Raw genomic sequence first — 19964 nt, forward strand, 5'->3', positions numbered from 1 at the left:
GCTCCAACTCCTGCTCTGCCGCCTTCAGTCCAGCCTCCACGCTGGCTGCAGCTGTGACCTCATCCTTCGTGTCTCGGCTTTGACGCCGCCTCTTCCAGGTAGCCTCCCCTGCCTGCCGGGGTAGCCTTGCTGCCTTCTCCAGACAGCACGGTCTCTTGGGAATGGCCTGCCCACGTGGGGCAGGAGTGATCAGAGTGTTCCATTTCCCCAAGGCCCAGCCACCCCACCCTCAGGAGCCTCCTTGGGCCCTGTCCTCAGTGCAGTCTACTTTCTCTGTTGAGACAAAGGAGCCCCCAGCCTTGGGGAGGCCCGCCTGGCCTTCCAGGCTTGGCTACGGTGCTCTGGGCACCGGGGGGGAAGTTTGCTGGGCCCCTAAGCGCTCTCATTGAGAGCCAGAAGTGGGGTGGTGGGAGGATGTGAGGGGAGCAGAGCCAGACTCCCTGGGGTGGGGTCCCAAGGAGACCCAATAAACAGAACTGCCTCCTTCCCAGCGAGAAGCTAGACAAGGGGCAAAGCAGATCTGACCCCAAAATAGCCCGTTTGTCCTGTCAGGGCTGCCTTGGAGGATGGAGCGTCCTATTGGCCTAACGGGCAGGCAAGCCAAATTCCAGGACCAGGCAGACCCACCCTCCCAGTCCCAAGCTGGGCTGGGGCCGCAGGGCCACTAAGAGCGGATGCCTCCATCCCATGAGGATAAAGGGTGGCACACACTCGTGTGCTCACTCCCTCCTTCCCTGTCGGAGGAGCCTCTGCCCCTGCCTGGAGCATAAAGAGGCAAGAGCGCCCCTAGCGGCGAGTTCTGTCCTCTGATGAAATCTCCTGTGTGTGTGGCAGACGCAAAGACAGGCAGAGTGAAGGGTGCTAATGACGGGAGGTCTGCAGGTGAGGGTGGGGATGCAGGACAGGGCAGGGTGACCTGCGGGGAGGAAGGTGCCAGGGAGTCTCCAAGGCTCAGTAGTTCCCCTTCACCCACGGTCTCCCTCTATATATCCACCTCCATCATCTACCCTTCCATCCACCCTTCCCTATTCACCATCCACCACCAGGTCATCCTGAACCCAATGGCCCACCCACCACCATACTCCTTCCATCAGCCGTTACCCATAAGGCATCATCTGCTGGCCCCCACCGTCCACAGGTCCCCCATCCATCTCTCTATTGACTCACAGCCCATCCCCTAATAATTCACCATTTGTCCCACTACCCATAAACCCACTGTCCATCACCTAGTTTACCATGCAGAACCTATCCACCCACCCACTCACCTCCATGATCCTGTCACCCACAAATCTATCCTCCACCCACTCACCGCCATCCACCCCTCTGTGCATCGTGCAGAGAGCCAAGCATCCATCTCTCTGATTAAACACAGCCGTCTACCCCAGACCCATCCCTCCAACATCCCCCATTCACCTATCCTGTACTGATTCACAGTCTGTCCACCTTGCCATCCATCCACCCATTTGTATCCAATCATCATCTCTACTCTCATCTATCCATCCACCATCTTTCTATCATCCACCTGTGCACAGTTCATCTAATCCTATTTACCATTCATTCATCCACTGTCAATCCATTCATCCACCATTCAATCTCGTCTACCATCCATTCACCATCCAAAATCCACCACCTTTTCTCACCCACCATTCATCTCAACAAACTGTCCATCCATATACCTTCATTTAGTACTACAATTTATCTTTTACCCATCAACCATCCATTTATCCAATCACCTTTTTTTGTCTACCTGCCACTCTTTCCACCATTCTCCTTCATCTACCATCTACCATCCATCGCCCATCCTCCCACAATCTACTCTCCTATACCCAATACCGTTCACCATCCATGATCCACCATCTATCCACTTATCCATCCACCGTTCACTAACAACTATTGACATTCATCTACCATCCATCATCTATCTACTTATCATCAACCATCCATCCACTATCCACTATCTAGCCACCATCCATCATTCACCAGTACCATCCAACATCCATCTAATGGCGCACCACTCATTCTCCATCGACCATCCCTTGATACCATCCATTTATTTATTGTCACCATCTCCCATCCATCCATTCCTCATTCATCCACTAACCAGTACAAATACTCTTCACCACTCACCATGCACCCACTATAAACCATTCCCCATTCATCTACACACGATACACCACACACCATCCATCTGCCACCATCCACAGTCCATGTAGGCCAGGAGGCAGGAGGGCCCTGCTTGGAGAGTGGACACCCAAGCCCCAGTAGGTGGGCAGATTAGGTGCAGCCCCAGCTGTAACCAGGACAGAGACAGGGGGAGCCCAAAGGTTGTTTCCTAGCCCCTCGACACACCCTTTCTTGGGGCAGGTCTGTCCTGAGGAGCCCCTCGTCCTGAGCACCCGAGGTCCTCAGGTCCTGGAGGGCTGAGTGTGGGGGAGGAGCGAGGTGGAGCAGGCGCCTCCGAGGGGCCTGCAGAATCGGCCAGGCGGGTCTGGAGGTAAATGTGTAACCATCCCGGCGGCCCCCACCCCACCCCGCCCCGCCCGGTCACGTGGGCCCCGCAGGGCAAAGTCTCCTGGTGGCTTCGCGGGGCCCAGGCGAGATGGGCGCGCTGGGCCGGGCCCTGCTGTGGCTGCAGCTCTGCGGTAAGCGGGGCGCGGTCTGCTGGGGGCCCGGGCCCGACAGGCCCGGAGGGTCAAGGTCCCCCGAGGGGTGGGCGGCGAGAGCCTGCGGGGCTGCGAGACCCGCCCCGGCCTCCCTGGGCGCAGAGGGCGCGACCCGGTCCCCCCTGCGCTGCGCAGCCCCAGCCGGCAAGGCGGGCGAGGGGCGCCAGCCCAGCGCTGGGGCCTCGGCTCCCGCCCTCGGGCAGTGGGCGCGTCTGCGGAGTGGGCCAGGCCTCAGTCCTGCCGCCTCCGCCGCCTGCCTCAGTTTCCCGTCCCCGAGGGCGCCGCTGACCCTCCCGCGTCGCACCCAGGCGCGTGTCTTCGGTGCCCGCCCCCCAACGCCCGGGAGCTTTAAAAACTGCGGCCCCGTCCCTGTCCCCCCTCTTAAGCCCCTCGCGGCTCCCTCAGGACACAGCTCCCTTCAGAGCCGCCCCCGGCCCCTTCTACCTGACAGAGGCTTCCGCCGCCCCTTTCACCTCCGCCCTCGGTTGTCGCCATCCTTACCCGGCCGGGTCGTCCGCTCCAGCGCCGGGCTAACTGGGGGTGGGGCGAGGAGGCGATCTTGGCCGGCGTCCTGGAGGCGGGCACGTCTGAGAGGGCTCTACAGTTCCAATAGAAGTTAGTCGGCGAGCGTCGGGGCCGGGCTCCCGCAGGGTCTGGTCTGACGCGCGGACGGGCGAGGGCCTGGGTGCGGATCGCCGCGGGGACCCCATCTCGCCCCGGCTCTGTGACCCGCGCCGGCCTGTGTGGGCGAGGTCGTCCTCCCTGGGGGACGGCGGCGAACGGCGGGAACCCGGATGCTGCGGACCCCGGGGACCACTCAGTCGCCCCCTCCCCAGCGCTGACCCGGGCCGCCTACAAATTCTGGGTCCCCAACACCCACTTCGACGACGCCACGAGCTGGAGCCAGAACCGGACCCCGTGCGCGGGCGCCGCGGTCGGGTTCCCCGCGGACAAGGTGCCTGGGCCGCCCGGGCACGGGGCGGGGAGGGGCCCGGGGTCCCCCCGCCGACGCCGCCTCTTCCTGCAGATGGTGTCCGTCCTGGTGCGAGGAGGTCACAGCGTCTCGGACATGGTGAGCGCGGGGCTGCGGCTGCGACACGGGCCAGAGGGGGGCTGGCGTCCCGCCGCGGTCGTCCCCAAGCCCCCTCCTTGCCTCCTGACCGGCCACCACCCGCATGGGGGACCGTGCGGGCCTCGCGCCTTTAGCCTCTGGAGGGGCTTCTGGGAGGTCGGGGGACCACATGGGAGGGGACAGTGGCCCTCCGTCCCGGCCCAGGCTGTGCCCCAGCCTTGGGGGGAGGGGCAGAGGGCGCCTCCGGTCCCCACTGCCCTCTGCCTCGGCCTCCGCCCCCTATAGTCTGTCTTCTCTGAGGTTGGCGCTGGGAAACCCCCCTCCCGGACCCCCTCCTCCCAAAGCCTTTCCTTGTCCTGGTGCCGGAAACGCTATCAGGACTCCAGGGAAACTTTCTCAAACTGCTTCACAGAACGTTAGTGTTCCAGAGAATGATGGGCATTAGGAGGGAAAAAGAGATCCATAACCACGTACGTATGGGGATGCACTTTCCTGGAGCCTCACAATGCGTTAAAGGCTCTGATAAGGCCTGTGAGACAGACTCCGGCGTCAAAGGCGGGGGTCAGCCAGCTACCGGCCAAGCGCAGCCGCGTGGCTGGAGCTCAAACGGCTTTTACATTTTTAGTGGTTGTGGCGAAAGTCAAAAGAAGAACACTTTCGTGGCACGGGCAAAGTATATGGAATTCAAAACTCGGTCCATAGCTTCATGGGCACAGCCCCCCCACCCCGTCACTAGCATCGATGGCCACCGTCTGGCCACAGACGGCGGAGTTGAGAGTGGCTATGATCCTGCGGCCCGCAAATCTCAAAATATTTACCCTCCAGGCCCTTTACAGAGAGGGTCCCTATCCCTGATTGAAGCGTCGTTTCCCAGGGCCCGGGGCTCAGAGTCCGCTCGTGGGGAAGCCCCTCCCCAGAGCCCCCGCTCCCCGAGTTGGATCATTGTCCTGTCACCTGCGGACGTGCCAGCATCTGTCACACTTTAGTGAGGGTCGCTGGCTCCGGGTAAGGGGCGGAGCTGGGAACTCTTGTGTGTGGGTCGCAGGGTTGGAGTCCTCACCGGAGGCCATTGGATTTTGCGTGGTGAGTGGGGACGGTCCGGTGGCCCCGGCCCTGCCCCATCTCTTGCCCACATGCAGGATCTGGGGACCCCAGGGCTTATTTCCACTCCGAGGCGGCTCGGTTAATCGATGGTTTTTAAAAGCCGTATTAATTCTGGGAGCCCGGCCCCGCGCAGGGCAGGGCTGGTCAGCGCAGGGGACCCCTGCCCGCGGAGGGGACATCAGGCGGATGCTGGGTGTCCCCGGTCCCCGCGGATACGGGTTGGGACGCCCTTCCACGTTTGTCCAACCGAAAGACTGAAGTGCGGGGGGCGGGAGGGCGGCGAGGCGGCGGAGGCAGAGGCCTGGGGGGAGTGGCTGGATCCAGCGGCCCCGCCCCCACAGCCGGTGCGCAGCCGTGGCAACCGGACCGCGGCCCTAGCTAGCGCGCAGGGGCGCCTGGAGCAGGTGGGGGACCCGCGGGCAGAGGAATCAGTTGGGGGTGGGATGCCTTCTCGGCGGACTCCGTTACTTTGATGATCTTTTCCTTTGGAAGAGCTTGGAGATCTTAGAAAAGACAACATTCATTCATTCATTCATTTCCCGATAGGTCCCTCCATCCAGCCTTTCCTTCCATTCCCAGGCGCCCAGACGGGAGCCCCTCCTCCCTTTCTGGGGACCTCTGGGCACCCGTGCCCCATGCGCACCAACCCGTGGGGCGCCCCCTCACCTCCTCAGCCTCTCCTCCACACCGCGCCGCCCCCGGAGGAGCTGGGTGGGAACTGTCCAGGGGCCCAGGAACGGGGTGACGGCCCCGAGGTAATCTCCTATTTTCTATCCGTCGATGGATTGCCGTTTTGAGACACTGCAAGTGTCTTCTCACTGTGAACTTTGCCTGCGGTTCCCTTCCCTGAACAGAGACCCCATCATGATCTATCAAATGCAAAATCCATTGCCTTATATATAACTGCGTTTTTGGTGTTTTGTTTAAGAATCCCTTCCCTGCTCCTCTGTTACAACCGTAATCAACTATATATTATGTCTGGTAAGTGACAGTTTTGCCATTAGGGGCACATGTTTCAGTGGGGCACTAGCTGTGAAACCAGCTTTATGTTTCACCTGAGAATGAGCGCAATTTCCATGTCCTCCTCCAAACCACCAGTGCTGCCCCTTGGCTTTGTGGCACTGCCCTCATTGTTCATCAGGTGCCCAGGGGCTCTGCGGGGCTCTGTCAGAGCCCTCCCTTCAGTCTCTGGTCCCTTTGCCTGTTCTCCTGCGGGCACCTCGCTGTCCTCACGCTGTGACTCTGTGGGGTGTCTTAATATCCATTGGGGCAACTCACCCCCTTCACGCTTCTGTTACAAGGTCAACTAGTTCTTTGTGGATCTGATTGTCACAGAGAAATTGTAGAGTAGGTTTATCAGGAAACAACAGCAACACCACCAAAATCCTGGAATTTTGATTGGGAATGAACAACAGCTTTATACTGTCAAGTCATCCCTTCAGGAGCATAGACTTTCTCTCCAAATATTTCAGATCATCCATTATAAAACTCTTTACTACAGTTTTTTATTTTATTTATTTACTTTTTTTCCTAGAGTTTTAAAGTGGTCCCCATAGAGGTCTTGTATAGTATAAGTTAATTCATAAATACTTTATAGTTTGGTTTCTATTGTGAATGGTGCTCTATTTTTAAAAATTATATTCTCTAGTTGGTTATTTTTGTAAATAATGACAGTTGTTCCTCTTCCCTTGCAGTCCTATTACTTCTTTTTCTTTCGTTATAGCATTGTCCAGGACCTCTACCCCTATGTTAACAAAAATGATGAAAGGGGGCGTCCTTGTCTTGTTCCAATGTGACGGAGAAGGCATGTCAAGTTTCTCCATTAGAGTTTAATGTTTGCTGTAGGGTTTTGGTAAATAAACTTTATTAAAATTTGGGAATTCTATTCTATTGCCAGTTTGCTGGTAGCTTTTTTAAAAATCTTAAATAGATTGTTGGACTTTTTCAGTTTTTTTCTACATCAATCGAGATGTGATTTCCTTCCCTCCTTTTAGCCTATTAATGAGGGTTTCTGAGGTTGAACTGTGCTTGCAAGACTGATGTCTTCCTGGTCCCTTCCTGCAGGTGCAGGTCAAAGTGCCACTTCTTCAAACAGCCCACTTCTTCAATACACGTGACTTCCCTCTGTCACAATATACTGATTTTGCTGGCACAAGACTCTGCACTGCCATCTGCTGGGACACTAGCATATATACCGCAGGGAAGTTGGGACAGGAGCTGTCCCCATTCCTTCCTTCCTGCATTCCTGGGACATGAACCCTATGATCACCGTGTGTTTTTAAAATACATTATTGGATCTAGTCAGCCAGTATTTTGTTTAAGATTTTTGCATCTGTGTTTATAAGTAAAACGAGCCTATTAATTTTTCTTATCTTCTATTGTCCTTCATCTGGTTTTGGAATCAAGATTACACTGGCCTCATAAAATAGACTGGACAATTTTCACTCTTTTTTTCTGTTTTCCAGAAAAACTTCTGTAAGAAGAAATTAATTATTCCTTGAGAGTTTAGTATACTTCCCTTGTTAAAACACCTGGACTGGGGATTTGGGGAATAGGAGGTCTTTGACTAACAATTTAATTTCTTTTTTTTTTGTGAGGAAGATCAGCCCTGAGCTAACATCCGTGCTAATCTTCCTCTTTTTGCTGAGGAAGACCGGCTCTGAGCTAACATCTATTGCCAATCCTCCTCCTTTTTTTTTTCCCCCAAAGCCCCAGTAGATAGTTGTCTGTCATAGTTGCACATCCTTCTAGTTGCTGTATGTGGGACTCAGCCTCAGCATGGCCAGAGAAGTGGTGCGTCGGTGTGCGCCTGGGATCCGAACCTGGGCTGCCAGTAGCGGAGCGTGCGCACTTAACCGCTAAGCCACGGGGCGGGCCCCCAATTTAATTTTTGTAATGCTTACTGGTCTATTCAAATTCTCTATTGCTTCTTGTGTCAATTTTGACATTTTACGTTTTTCTAGAAATTGATATATTTCATCCAGGTTTTCAAGCTTGGCAGTCCTTTTGATTTCTTAAACTTTTCAATATCTGTATCTTCCCTTGAACAAGCAAGTTCTTTAGTGTACGCCTGTGCCCTTTTGATCTCTCCTTCCCTCATCACATTTTAGTTCTAGCTTTTAAAAATCTAAAAAGACAACAATAAACTTTACCAAAGCATTTCATCACCCTTACTTCCCATATCTCTTTGCAGCCTCTGGATTTCTTTCCTTCCTACTTCCTCTAAGCATGTTTTTAAGGTAGGTGTTTGTGTGGCCATCATTTTGAAGTCTTTTAGGCTCGAGGATATTTTTATTATGCTCTTGCGTTTGAATGGAAGTTTGGCTGGGTATAAAATTCTAGATGGAATGTTCTTTTCCTGTAATATATAAAACATTATTCTATTGTCTTTTTGCACCCATTGTTGTTGCTGAGAAACATGATTTCTGAATTTTTTTCTTTCCTGGGTGATCTGTTCTTTCTCTCTGAAGCTTTTAGAATGTTCTGTCTTTGATATTCATAAATCCACTGTCGTGTGTGGGTGTGACTTTCCTTATTTCCTGGTGGCACTTAATGAGATCTTTCAGTCCGAGGTTTCCCAGCTTTCTTCAAATCTGGAAAATTCATCTTCGTTGTCTCTTCAAATATTTATTCTTCTCCCGCACCCCTTGTATCTGGATTTTGGCACTGTGATGTCGATCCTTCCATCTCTCCTTGTTTCTCTCTCTGAGTCCTTTCCTGCTGTCTTCTGGAGAGTTCCTTAACAGGAACCCCCAGTCACTGGGTGTTCTTCAGCTGCATAAGTCCTCATGTTTTTCTCACCTATTGTGCTCTTCTTTTCAACCATTACATTTTTCATAATTTATTTGTATTTTCCCCTGTGATTCTTTTAAAAAACGAGTTTTTGTTCATGCTTCACACTGCGGATACCTCCCCTGTTCCTGTGGCGTATCGTGTCTGTTTGTCCCCATGGCTCGCCCCAGCACCTGTGGGTGGGGTTGCCCTGTTGTCACAGTGCTGCACCCTCAGGTGTGGAGGTAGTTGGCCTGTGATCTCACATTCCCCGGGTGTCAGCCTCTTGACCAGGTCCAGTGCTCAGGGATGGGCTGAAGAGCAGGCCCTGCCCAGCAAGTTGGGACATGAGGCTGGTTACCCTGATGAGGCTGAACCCCTCACGACCCCTGCAATGAGCAGCTCCCCTGGCCCAGACCTCACATCCAACCCCAATCCTGAGGGTCAGAAGGAGGAGGGGTGGAGGCCTGGGGCTTCGAGGGGAGGGAGAAGGAGGGGGCGCAGTCAGTCCTCCCTCTTCTGGCCTTCTCCCTGCCTTATTTCCTCTGATACCTGAGGCCTGGGCTGTGGCCCCACTTCTGTGGTGAAGGGGCTGCCATGGTGGACCCCAGGCCTGCAGGGAGGCAGGGGAGACTCCAAGGCCCTCCTACCCTCTCTGCCACCCCTGGAACCCCTCCCTCGGAACCGTAGCTCCCTCCCCTCCCTCACACGGTTCAGGGCTGCCTTTAGACTCCCCACTGGCTTGGGTTCCCGGAACCCACAAGCCCTTGGCTTGTACAGTTTCTCAGGGGTGACAGGCGAGAGCAGTGGCCCTGGAAAGCATCCTCAACCCCCAAACTTTCCATGTTCCCAGGTCTCAGGCTAGGTCCTGCTCCTTGGCCTGCAGCCCTGCTTCCTCGGGCCTATCTGACCCTCAGCCAGGGCGAGGCGCTATGGTCTAGGTTCTCCTCCCCAGGGACAGGGGGGCGGGGGTGGGCGCGGAGCAGGATCCTCTGGAGCCCTGGACCACCGCGTGGCGCCGCCTCAGTCTGCGCTTCCTGCAGCTCCTACCGCTGGATGGGGAATTCGTTCTGGCCTCAGGAGCCAGCTTCAGCGCCCCAGACAACAGCTCGGACTCGGAATGCAGCGCTGGTGAGGGGGAGGGGCCGGGGGCGGGGCCTGGATGGGGTTCTGTCTTGGAGGTGGGGCCAGGCGGAGGGCGTGTTTAGCGGTGGGGCCTGGGTGGGGGCGTGTCTTGGTTGGAGGGCGTGTCTCGGGGGTGGGGCCTGGATGGAGGGTTCTCTGGGGCGGGGCTTGGGTGGGGCACGTCCTGGTTGGAGGGCGTGTCTCAGGGGTGGGGCCTAAACGGAGAGTGTGTCTTTGAGGCGGGGCCAGATTGAGGATGTGCTTAGGGGCACGGCCTGGGTGTGGGCAAGTCCTGGCTGGAGGGTGTGTCTTCGGGGGCGGGGCCTGTTGAGGACATGCTTAGGGGCGGGGCCCGGGAGGCATGCCCTGGTTGGAGGGCGTGGAGCCTGATGGGGGCGTCTCTCGCTGCGGGGCCAAGTTGACGGCTAGCTTAGGGGCAGGGCCTGGGTAGGACATGTCGTGGTTGGGGCGTGTCTCTGGGGGTGGGGCCTGGACGCAGGGTGTGTCTTGGGGGCAGGCCCAGGTTGAGGTCCTGCTTAGGGGCGGGGACGGGGGGGGCATGCCCTGGTTGGAGGGCGTGTCTCGGGGGGTGGGGCCTGGTGGGGGCGAGGCCTGGACAGAGGGCGTGCCTTGGGGGGCGAGGCCTAGGTGGGGGCATTTCCGGGCGGAGCTCAGGGACGCGCGCCCGCCCAGGCGCCCCCGCGCTCTTCCTCGATCCTGACCGTTTCTGGTGGCACGACCCGAGCCTGTGGCGCTCCGGGGACGCGGCGCACGGCCTCTTCTTCGTGGACGCCGAGCGCGTGCCCTGCAGCCACGACGACGTCGTCTTCCCGTCCGACGCCTCCTTCCGTGTGGGCCTCAGCCCCGACGCCCGGACCGTGCGCGTTTGCACCGTCTGGGCTCTGGGCCAGGTGAGCCGGACGCGCAGGGGCGGGGCGGGAGGAGGCTCGGGTCTCATTTCCCGCCTATGCCCTAGCAGTGCCCCTCCCCGGAGCACTGCCTCCCTCCTCTGCTAGTTTGGAGTACTCAGATGTTGTCTCCTCCTCGGGCTGGCCCCGCTGGTGACCCGCCACCCGCAGACGTTCACGCGCGACGAGGACCTGGCCTCTTTCCTGGCGTCCCGCGCCGGCCGCCTGCGCTTCCACGGGCCGGGCGCGTTGAGCGTGGGCTCCGAGGCCTGCGCCGACCCGTCGGGTTGCGTCTGCGGCAACGCCGAGGTGAGCGCGGCCCGCAGCGGGTGGCTGGGGGACCGCGGGGGGGGGGCGGTCCGGCGATGGGCCCGAGGTCGGGACTGTGCAGGCCTGCTTGCCTCCCGGGCGCATGGCCCTGTCTCACTGCGGTCTGCTCCTCGCCTTTCCGCGCTGACCCCCGGTTCCCTCCTGCCAGGTGCAGCCGTGGATCTGCGAGGCCCTGCTCCAGCCGCTGGGCGGCAGCTGCCCCCCCGCCGCCTGCCACGACGCCCTCCGGCCCGAGGGGCAGTGCTGCGACCTCTGCGGTGAGCGCCCCCGTCTGGCTCCTGCTTTCTGGGACGGCCTAGCCATCCTGGCTTGCCCCCACCCCAGCCTCAGTTTCCCTGTCGGTCCCGGGCCCGCGACGCTGACCCCTGCCCTCCTATCTCAGGAGCCATCGTGTCGCTGACCCACGGCCCCGCCTTTGACCTGGAGCGGTACCGGGCGCGGCTGCTGGACTCCTTCCTGGCCCTGGTAATGGGGCCGCCCCCACCCCAGCCCCTACAGCCTCCGCAACCCCGCCTGGGACCTCTCCTGGAGCAGAGATCCTGGGGCCCCATCCCGCCTCCTCGTTGACGCGTTCACTCTCCGCCCACCTGTCCACCATTTGTCCCTGCTGCCAACGTCCCTGCAGGTCCAAGGGGCGGAATACCCGGGCCAACCCTGTCCCCCTTCCCAGCCCCAGTACCAGGGGCTGCAAATGGCCGTGTCCAAGGTGCCGCGCCCGACCCGGACCCGCGAGGCTAACGGCTCGGAGGCAGACACAGAGATCCAGGTGGTGCTGGCAGAGACCGGGCCCGAGACGGGCGGCGCGGGGCGGCTGGCCCAGGCCCTCCTGGCGGACGTCGCCGAGCACGGTAACCGTGGGCGCCTCCTTCCCGGCCTCTCGCCCCTGCCCCGCCCGGGGGAGACTGAGCCGGCGCCCTCCGTTGCAGGCGAGGCCCTCGGGGTCCTGTCCGCGACGGCCCAGGAGTCGGGCGCGCCCGTCGGGGACGGCTCGGCGGCGGGACAGGAGGGCCCGGGGCCGCGCGCAGGGCTGGCCGGAGGAGTGGCGGCTGCGCTGCTCCTGTTGCTGTTGGTGCTGCTGGCGGGGGCGCTGCTGCTGCGCCGCGCGGGGAAGCTCAGGTCCGCGGGGCGGGGCCTCGGGGGCGGGGCTCAGGTCCGCGGGGCGAAGCCGCGGGCGCCGGGGCTCAGGTCTGCGGGGCGGGGCCTCGGGGCGGGGTTCAGGTACGCGGGGCGGGGCTCAGAAGCGCGGGGCAAGGCCTCGGGGGCCGGGGCTCAGGTACGCTGGACTGGGCCGCAGAGGCCGGGGTGGCTGCGGGGGGCTCACGCGCGTCTCCGCCCCCCAGGTGGAGGAGGCGCGACGAGGCGGCTCCCGCGCCGGCCGGGGCGCCCCTGGGCTTCCACAACCCGGTGTTCGACGCTGCACCCTCTGACTCTGCACCCCCACGGTCCCCAGCCCCGCAGGCGGACGCTGGGAGCATCAGCTTCAGCTATTTCGTGAACCCGCTGTTCGAGGCCGAGGCCTGAACTGCCGCGTGACCCGCCCGCCCTGCTCCTGTTGGGCGTCCCTGGCCCTGCGGGATCCCCGCCCCCTCCTCATCCCCCGCCCCGGCCAAGGATAAAGTGGTCTTACCCAATAAAGGGGTTTCCTGCACTTGCTGTCAGCCATGGACACACCGCCTCCTGCGCCCCCAGCCCTTTGCCCCTGCCTGGGGGGTAGTCGGGAGAGCTGGCCGTGCCCTTGTTGGTCACAGTTGGACGGCGGGGGTGGTCCTCAGAGCTCGTCCCCACCTGCCGCCTGGCCACAGGGGCAGCCAGTTGCTTCTGGTCTGCGAAGTTGCACCCAGAACTAGCAGGGGGCTGCCCCTGGCGCGGAAGGAGCCCATGGCAGGAACTGGGGACCCGCAAGGCGCAAGGAGAAGTACCTGGACCAGGCGGGGTCGGGGGAGAGAGGCAAACCCGAGTGAGGAACCGGGAGAAGCTGGAGAGAGAGGGGCTGCCTGGTGCTCCTCCCACATCGTGCCAAGCTGCTCAGGCAGGGGCTGCGTCGGGCTGGGACAGGGAAAGGGCCAGCCAGGTGGACACGGAGGGCCACCAGACTGGGCAGACTGGACTCCCCCCCAGGGACACTGTCCTGGAGGGACAGGGTGGGTCTATCCCTTCTGCTGAGGGCAGGGGGCATCCTGCTGGGTGGGCGAGGTGTTTGGTCACGACAAGGCCAGGCCTTGCCCTCCTCCTTCTGAGGGTGGCTCTGATCTGCAGGGTGGGTGCCAGGGCTGAGCAGCCCCTGGTAGGACACCCACGTAAGCACTCAGCCCGGCAGCAGTGAGAAGGCGAATCCCGGGGCTGTGTGTAAAGTCATACTGACAAGGGCCCAGCTTGAACTGTCCCAGAGTGACCCTTCTCTGTAACCAGCATCTGGGTCTGGAAACATCACCAACGCCCCCACCTCCAGGGTCACCACTCTGCCTGCTTCTATACAGTGGATTAGTTTGAGGGTTTTTAACGCTCCGGTCACCAGGGCTGTGCTCTCTGGGGTCAGCATCCTGTCTGCCATGCTCACCCATGCTACATTTGGTTGTCGCTCTTGGTGCTGGGAGGCGTTCCACTGTGTGAACGCCACCATTCATGATGCTATGACACCTAGTATTTCATTTGTTAAAAATGGCTGACACTCTGGAGCACCAGCGTTGCAGACACTTCACAGTCACTGCTTGCCTTAATCCTTGCTCTCGCCTCATGCAAGCCGACATCAAATGGGGCCCAAAATCTATCCCATCTGTGACCGGAAGCCTGGGCTGCCCACTGCCCACAGGGCTGCTCACTAAACTCTCGTCATGCTCATTTTTTTGGTTTTTCCAGCTGCTGTGATTTCACTCGAGGGTCTCTGAAAGGCTCTGAGCCTTGCGTGGTCACTGCTGCTCCGACACCCTAGTCCCCTTTCAGGGGCAGATGGGAGGACAGCTGTCTGTCCCCTGGGAGGCTGGGGGTGGCGTGGCTTGCCAAGGCAATGGGAGCAGATGGGATGTGACCCCCCGCTTCTGGGCAGAGCTTTGGGGCCCGTGCTAAAATAGGCCACATTCCTTCCCTGGCTGTGACCACAGAGGCCTCACACAGACGAGCCTGGAGTCCCGAGTGACTGTGCTGAGCAGACTCACCAGCTGGCGTGGGCCATGGAGGACGCAGTGCTGAGGGCTGGGCTGTTTGTTGTGGCTGTACTGACTGGCCCAGAGCCCCAGGGGTGCCGTGGACATTTCCCGAGCACCGTCCCTGCCCAGCTCTGGGCTGGCTGCTCTCCGAACTGTGTCATGTCCTCACATCACCCTCTTTGGCAGATGCTCTCACCGCCCTCATTCTACCAAGAACGTACTGGGGGTCTCCGTCAGGGCAAATATGACCCAACCCACCACAGGCCGCTCCCTGCCCTGAGGAAAACTGACCTGCCAGGGCCAGTGCTCCCAGTGTGGTCACCACCCAGCCCAGCCAGTGCCCCTTTAATCCCACCCCGATCCTGGTGACTCTGGCTTGCCCTGTCCTGTCCCCTAGGGCTGTTGAAGCGCCAGCACGCACTTGTGTGTGGACAGAGCCCTCCCTGCTGCTCCGGGTAGCCCCACAAATGGGAGCCCCATCTGTGAAGCTCCCCTCATGGTGAGCTCTGCCCTGTGGGGGCTCACGGGCATGTCACCCTCTCCCACCCAGCACTGGGCACCCAGGTCCATCCTGTGCCTGGCTGCAGGCCCCACCTTGCCCACTGCCCTTGAGGGCTCCCACTACTCTCAGGCTGAAATCCTAACCCCCCGGTCTGGCTGCTGCAGCTACCTGGAGGCGTACCAGGGGCACTCAGCCAGATGGGCCCTCCCTCCAGCCAGCGGCCCACACCTGACCCTGCCGACCACCATACAGGGTGCCCCCAGGAGGCCCTCCTGCCATGTCCCTGGCAGGTGAGAGGTTACAGCTCTGGGGGCCAGCTCCCGCCACGTGAACCAAAGGCACCTTTTGCATGACCCCCCTGAGCGAATGACCAAGAACGGCTTCTGCAGGCAAGACAGCTCCTTCACTGCCTCTTGTGGAGGGACTTCCAGCACAGGGCACTACTGGGCCCAACCCAGGCACACTCAGGAAGAAGACAGGTCATCACATTCAGACAAACCACTGAGAACTTTAAAACTGCCGTCTTCTGCTTTATTGACAGGTAAATTGTTCAAAAATGTTCTGACGATTCAATAATTACAAAGACTCAGACTTACATTAAAAAAGTAAAAACCAGAGCCCCCAGCAGGTGCCAGCCCCAGCAGAAGGCCCAGGGGGCAGAGGGCGGGCAGGTGCTGGGTGTGTGACACGCACAGGCAGGCTGTGGTGCCCACATCACTCAGTGCCGACTCAAGTTTAAGTGCACGTCTCAAACAGCGTTGCCAAGCACGTCGACCAGTGGGAGAGCAGGGAAAAAAGCCTGTCCTGGGCTGAGGGCAAGCTGTGTCTGCTGGCCAGTTACTCACAAGCCTTTAATGAGACAGGCCACAAACCTGATTACTCACATAGGATACAAGGAAGGGTGAGAGGAAATACGCAGGCAGAGCGTCACCACGCCACCGGCAGGGAAATGTGCAGGAGTGTGTCGGCTGGGGCTACATGATCCATATGGGGACTAATCACGGGGCTCCATGCAGGGGCGGGACTGGGAGGGGAGGGGGGTCCTGGCGCCTGCTGCTGGGCAACCTGGGGCTCTGGTCTCCTCTCGGCCCAGCAGGCCTCAGGGCCTGGCTGCACCACGACGCTCACCAGTTTCATGGCAGGAGGCGGAAGCGAGTGGGAAACAGAGCACAGCTGACTTCACAGTAGTAGATACTGATGACACTTCATGGTGTGACCGGGAATGCACTAACACACACAAGGGACTCAGGCAGGTGTCACTCATAATGGGTCTCTGTCCATGGCTACAAGATCAGCAGAAGGACTTCTGCAGCTGACTATGTAATGGCTAAATGAATAAAAAGGCCACAAACTAACCTCCATTTCCTCTGTCTTCAAAATTCTAGTGACACTGGGAATGATATACAACTTCCTACTATTCTCCTAAGGTCCTAGGAAACAGTTTCAGGGATCAGGGAACAGACTTGTTACTGAGGCCGTGTCCCGAGCTGTCTGCTTCCTGAACAGAGCCGTGCAGGGTCTACCGGGTTTCTGCAGAAGGGGCCAGCATTGGCAGGGCCCCACGTGCCTTCTCAGCTTGTTCTGGGCAGGAGAGACTGTGTCGTGGTCCTTCATGTGCAAACGGAACAGTGTCGCCTCACAGCCGTGCAGACGAATAGATCTGGTCTACCACCATGAGTAACGCGGCGTAAAACTGATCATTATTATAATAAAGATTTTTCTTCATCTCCATATCTACAAATCGATTCTACATTTCCTTGGACAACACTGGAGGGTCAGCTCAGTCTTGGCACTGACGTTGGAGGCCACCCCTGGCTCCCCAGCCCCATGGTGGTGAGGCAGTGGGCCAGCGGCTTTAGGCATCATAGGCTGGCTGCTCCATGCCCTCGAGGGGGAGCTGGCTCCTGTGGGGGGAGTTGGGGCTCGGCGGGCCACTGGGGTTGGAGCTGTTCGATGGAGTCGAGTGTTTGGTGGAATCCGAATCAGGCTGTTAACACAAACAAGGAGGACAGCTTGAGAACCCTGGGCCTGTGGAGGGGTGTGCTGCCCAGCCACATGTGGGCATCTGTGAGGGACAGATGTGGCAACTGCTCTCTCCTTTCTTGTTATGGGAACATACACTCACTCTACAAGCTTTTCACGTGGTCCTTAAGCTTGATGGTGAGAGATCATAAACCAAGGCCCAACCCCACAAATGACTTAGGAATTATAATTACAAAAAGGAATAAGCAACTCTGCAGTGAAGAAACCAAACACCACCACAACCAAGTGGTCAAAAGTCACAGACATGACACTCTTTCATGACAAACGCACCAGGAATGGAGGAACCTTCTCAACACGATGAAAAGTGTCCATGAAAAACCCACAGCTAAATTCATCCTCAATGGTGCAAGACAAAGCACCCCCCCTATGATGAGGAACAAAACAAGGATGTCTGCTTTCACTGCTGCTATTCAACACTGTACTAGAAGTTCTAGCCAGAGTGATTAGGCAAGAAAAAGAAAAAGGCATCCAAGTTGGAAAGGAATACGTAAAACCATCTCTGTTTACAGATGACGTGATTCTCTATGTAGAAAATCCCAAAGAACTCACACAAAAAACTAAACGCGTTTGGCAAAGTTGCAGGGTTCAAGATCAATACACAAAAATCAGTTGTGTTTCTATACATCAGCAATGAACAATCTGAAAAGGAAATTAAGAAAACAATTCCATTTACAACAGCATCCAAAAGAATAAAACATAGCTAGGAATAAATTTAACCAAGGAGGTGAAATATTTGTACAGTGAAGCTACGAAACATTGCTGAAAGAAATTAAAGATGACACAAATAAATGGAAAGACGTCTCATGTTCATAGATTGGAAGACTAAATATTGTTAAGATGTCAATACTACCCAAAGTGATCTACAGATTCAATGCAATCCCTATTGAAATTCCAATGGCTTTTTTTTCCAGAAATTCATATGGAATTGCAAGGTGCCCAGAACAGTCAAAACAATACTAAATAAGAACAAGTTGGAAGACTCACACTTCCCAAACTTACTACTTCAAAATGTACTACAAAGTAACAGTAATCAAAACAGTGTGGTATGTACTAGCATAAAGACCAATGGAATAGAACTGAGAGTCCAGAAATAAATCAATACATATATGGTCAACTGACTTCCAACAAGGGTCCCAAGACCATGCAATGGGGAAAGAAGAGTCTCTTCAACAAATAGTGCTGGAACTGGACAATGACATGCAAAAGAATGAAGTGGGACTCCTACCTCACTCCATATATAAAAACTAACTCAAAATGGATCAATGAGCTAAATATAAAAGCTAAAAACCATAACTCTTAGAAGAAAACAACAATAAATCTTTATGACCTTGGATTTGGCAGTGGATTCTTAGATATGACATCAAAAGCAAGAGCAACAGAAGAAAAAATAGGTAAATTGGACTTCATTAAAATTAGAAACTCTTGTACATCAAAGGACATTACCAAGAATGTGAAAAGACAACCCACAGAATGGCAGAAATATTTGTAAATCATATCTGATAAGGATCTAGTTTTCTGATTATATAAAGAACTCTTACAACCCAACAACAAAAAGACAAATAACTCAATTAAAAAATGGGCAAAAGACCTGAATAGACATGTCTCCAAAGAAGGTATACAAATGGCCAACAGCACATGAAAAAAGACACTCGATATCACTAATCATTAGGGAAATGCAAATCAAAACCACAATGAGATACAACCTCACAGCCCCTAGGATGGCTATCAAAAAAAAAAAAAGGAAGATAACGGTTGGCAAAGATGTGGAAGAATCTTAACCTTTGTACATTGCTGGTGGGAATGTAAAATGGTGCAGCTGCTATGAAAACAATTTGGTGGTTCCTCAAAAAGTTAAGACAGAGAGTTATTATTATATGACCCAACAGAGCCATTCCACTTCTAGATACATACCCAAAAGAAGTGAAAACAGGTACTCAAATAAATAAATGTACACACAGGTTTACAGCAGCATTATTCATAATAGCCAAAAGGTAGAAACAGCCCAAATGTCTATCAATGGACTAATGATTACATAAACTGCAGTACATCCATACAATGGAGTATTATTCAGCAACAAAAACGAACAACCTACTGACTCATGCTACAACATGGATGAATCTTGAAAACATTACACTAAGTGAAAGAAGTCAGACACAACAGGCCACCTAATATGTGATTCCATTTATATGAAATGCCCAGAACAGGCAAATCCATAAAGACAGAACGAAGACTGGTTGTTGCCAGGGGATGGGGGAGGGAGGAACGAGGAGAAACTGTTTAATGGGCAGGGGTTTTATTTTGGAGTAATGGAAATGTTTCGAACTATAGAAAGTTGGTGGTTGCACAATATGGTGAATGTACTAAACAGACACTGAATTGTTCACTTTAAAATGGTTACTTTATGTTATATGAATTTCACTTAAATAAACTCAAAAGAGGAAGAAACAAGGTCAGTGCAGGACAAACAGGTTCCGTGTGCCTTTGGATGCAACACCCAGAGAAGGACACCATGTCGCCTGTGCAGTACTCCGGTCTGGGACATGCAACCTGAATCTCAAGACAAGGAAATGTCGGACAAACTCAAACCAAAACTCAAACCAAAGAGCATTCTAGAAAATAAGAGACATGGCTCTCTGCAAAAATGTTACTGTCACGCCAGAAGAAGGATGACTGAGGACCCGTTCCAGAGTAAAAGGGACTAAAGAGGCAGGGCAGAGAAATGCAATGTGTGATTGGGGGCTGGGTCCTGTACCAGAAAAAAGTGTACTTAAGGACATTATGGAGATAACGGAAAGAACTGGAACATGCAGACTACTTTATCAATCTGACAGCTGTACTCTATAAGAGAATATCCTTGCTCTTAGGTAAAGGGGCATGATATATGCAACCTGCCGATACAGTTCAGGAAAAGTGTGTGTGTATGTGTGTGCACACACACATGCTCATACATACTTATTTGTTGGTCCCAACTTATATAATTGCAAAAGAACTGTACTTTTCATGACAAATTCAATGTTATGAAAGATGAAAAAAGGCTGGACACAGACTAAAGAACACTAAAGAGATGCAACTACTAAATGCGACGCATGCCCCTTGACTGGATGCTGGGTTTAAGAAAGCTCTAGAGGAACCCACTGGGAGAGTGGGGGGATCTGAACATGAAGAGACCATGGATGATGGCAGAGGAGCGATGTAAGCTCTGGAGAGTGGTCACTGTGATTGGGAGGCGACACCCTCGCTCTCAGGAAACACGTGCAGAAGCACTTAGGGGTGTTGTGACGTTGCAGCTTGCTTTCTGCTAGT

At 55.9% G+C, this 19964-nt stretch overlaps 2 protein-coding genes across 2 annotated transcripts in view; one reads left to right on the plus strand and one right to left on the minus strand.

Moving 5' to 3' along the window:
- Positions 1 to 2599: 2599 nt before the first annotated feature.
- AMN (amnion associated transmembrane protein) lies at positions 2600 to 12621 on the plus strand. The gene is made up of 12 exons (XM_058567913.1): positions 2600 to 2984; positions 3069 to 3203; positions 3314 to 3618; positions 3691 to 3735; positions 9654 to 9741; positions 10429 to 10646; positions 10815 to 10952; positions 11122 to 11230; positions 11356 to 11438; positions 11644 to 11821; positions 11900 to 12089; positions 12314 to 12621. The coding sequence occupies exons 1-12, from the start codon at positions 2600 to 2602 to the stop codon at positions 12492 to 12494; spliced, it is 2055 nt and encodes a 684-aa protein (XP_058423896.1). The 3' UTR covers positions 12495 to 12621.
- A 2503-nt stretch (positions 12622 to 15124) lies between these two features.
- The window catches only part of CDC42BPB (CDC42 binding protein kinase beta), a 119590-nt gene continuing 114750 nt past the window's right edge, over positions 15125 to 19964 (minus strand). Inside the window, 2 exon segments of the mRNA XM_058567759.1 lie at positions 15125 to 16577; positions 16579 to 16605. Of these exon segments, the coding sequence (XP_058423742.1) occupies positions 16353 to 16577; positions 16579 to 16605 (252 nt within the window). The 3' untranslated portion in view covers positions 15125 to 16352.

This window comes from Diceros bicornis, chromosome 24 (assembly GCF_020826845.1).
Source record: "Diceros bicornis minor isolate mBicDic1 chromosome 24, mDicBic1.mat.cur, whole genome shotgun sequence".
Lineage (NCBI taxonomy): Eukaryota > Metazoa > Chordata > Mammalia > Perissodactyla > Rhinocerotidae > Diceros > Diceros bicornis.

Bases quoted from the DNA above. Each gene is read 5' to 3' on its own strand.
- AMN (XM_058567913.1), top strand. From the start codon at position 2,600: ATGGGCGCGCTGGGCCGGGCCCTGCTGTGGCTGCAGCTCTGCGGTAAG. The intron at 10,647-10,814 runs GTGAGCCGGACG...CGCCACCCGCAG, and splicing joins CCGTCTGGGCTCTGGGCCAG to ACGTTCACGCGCGACGAGGA. The intron at 12,090-12,313 runs GTCCGCGGGGCG...TCCGCCCCCCAG, and splicing joins CGCCGCGCGGGGAAGCTCAG to GTGGAGGAGGCGCGACGAGG.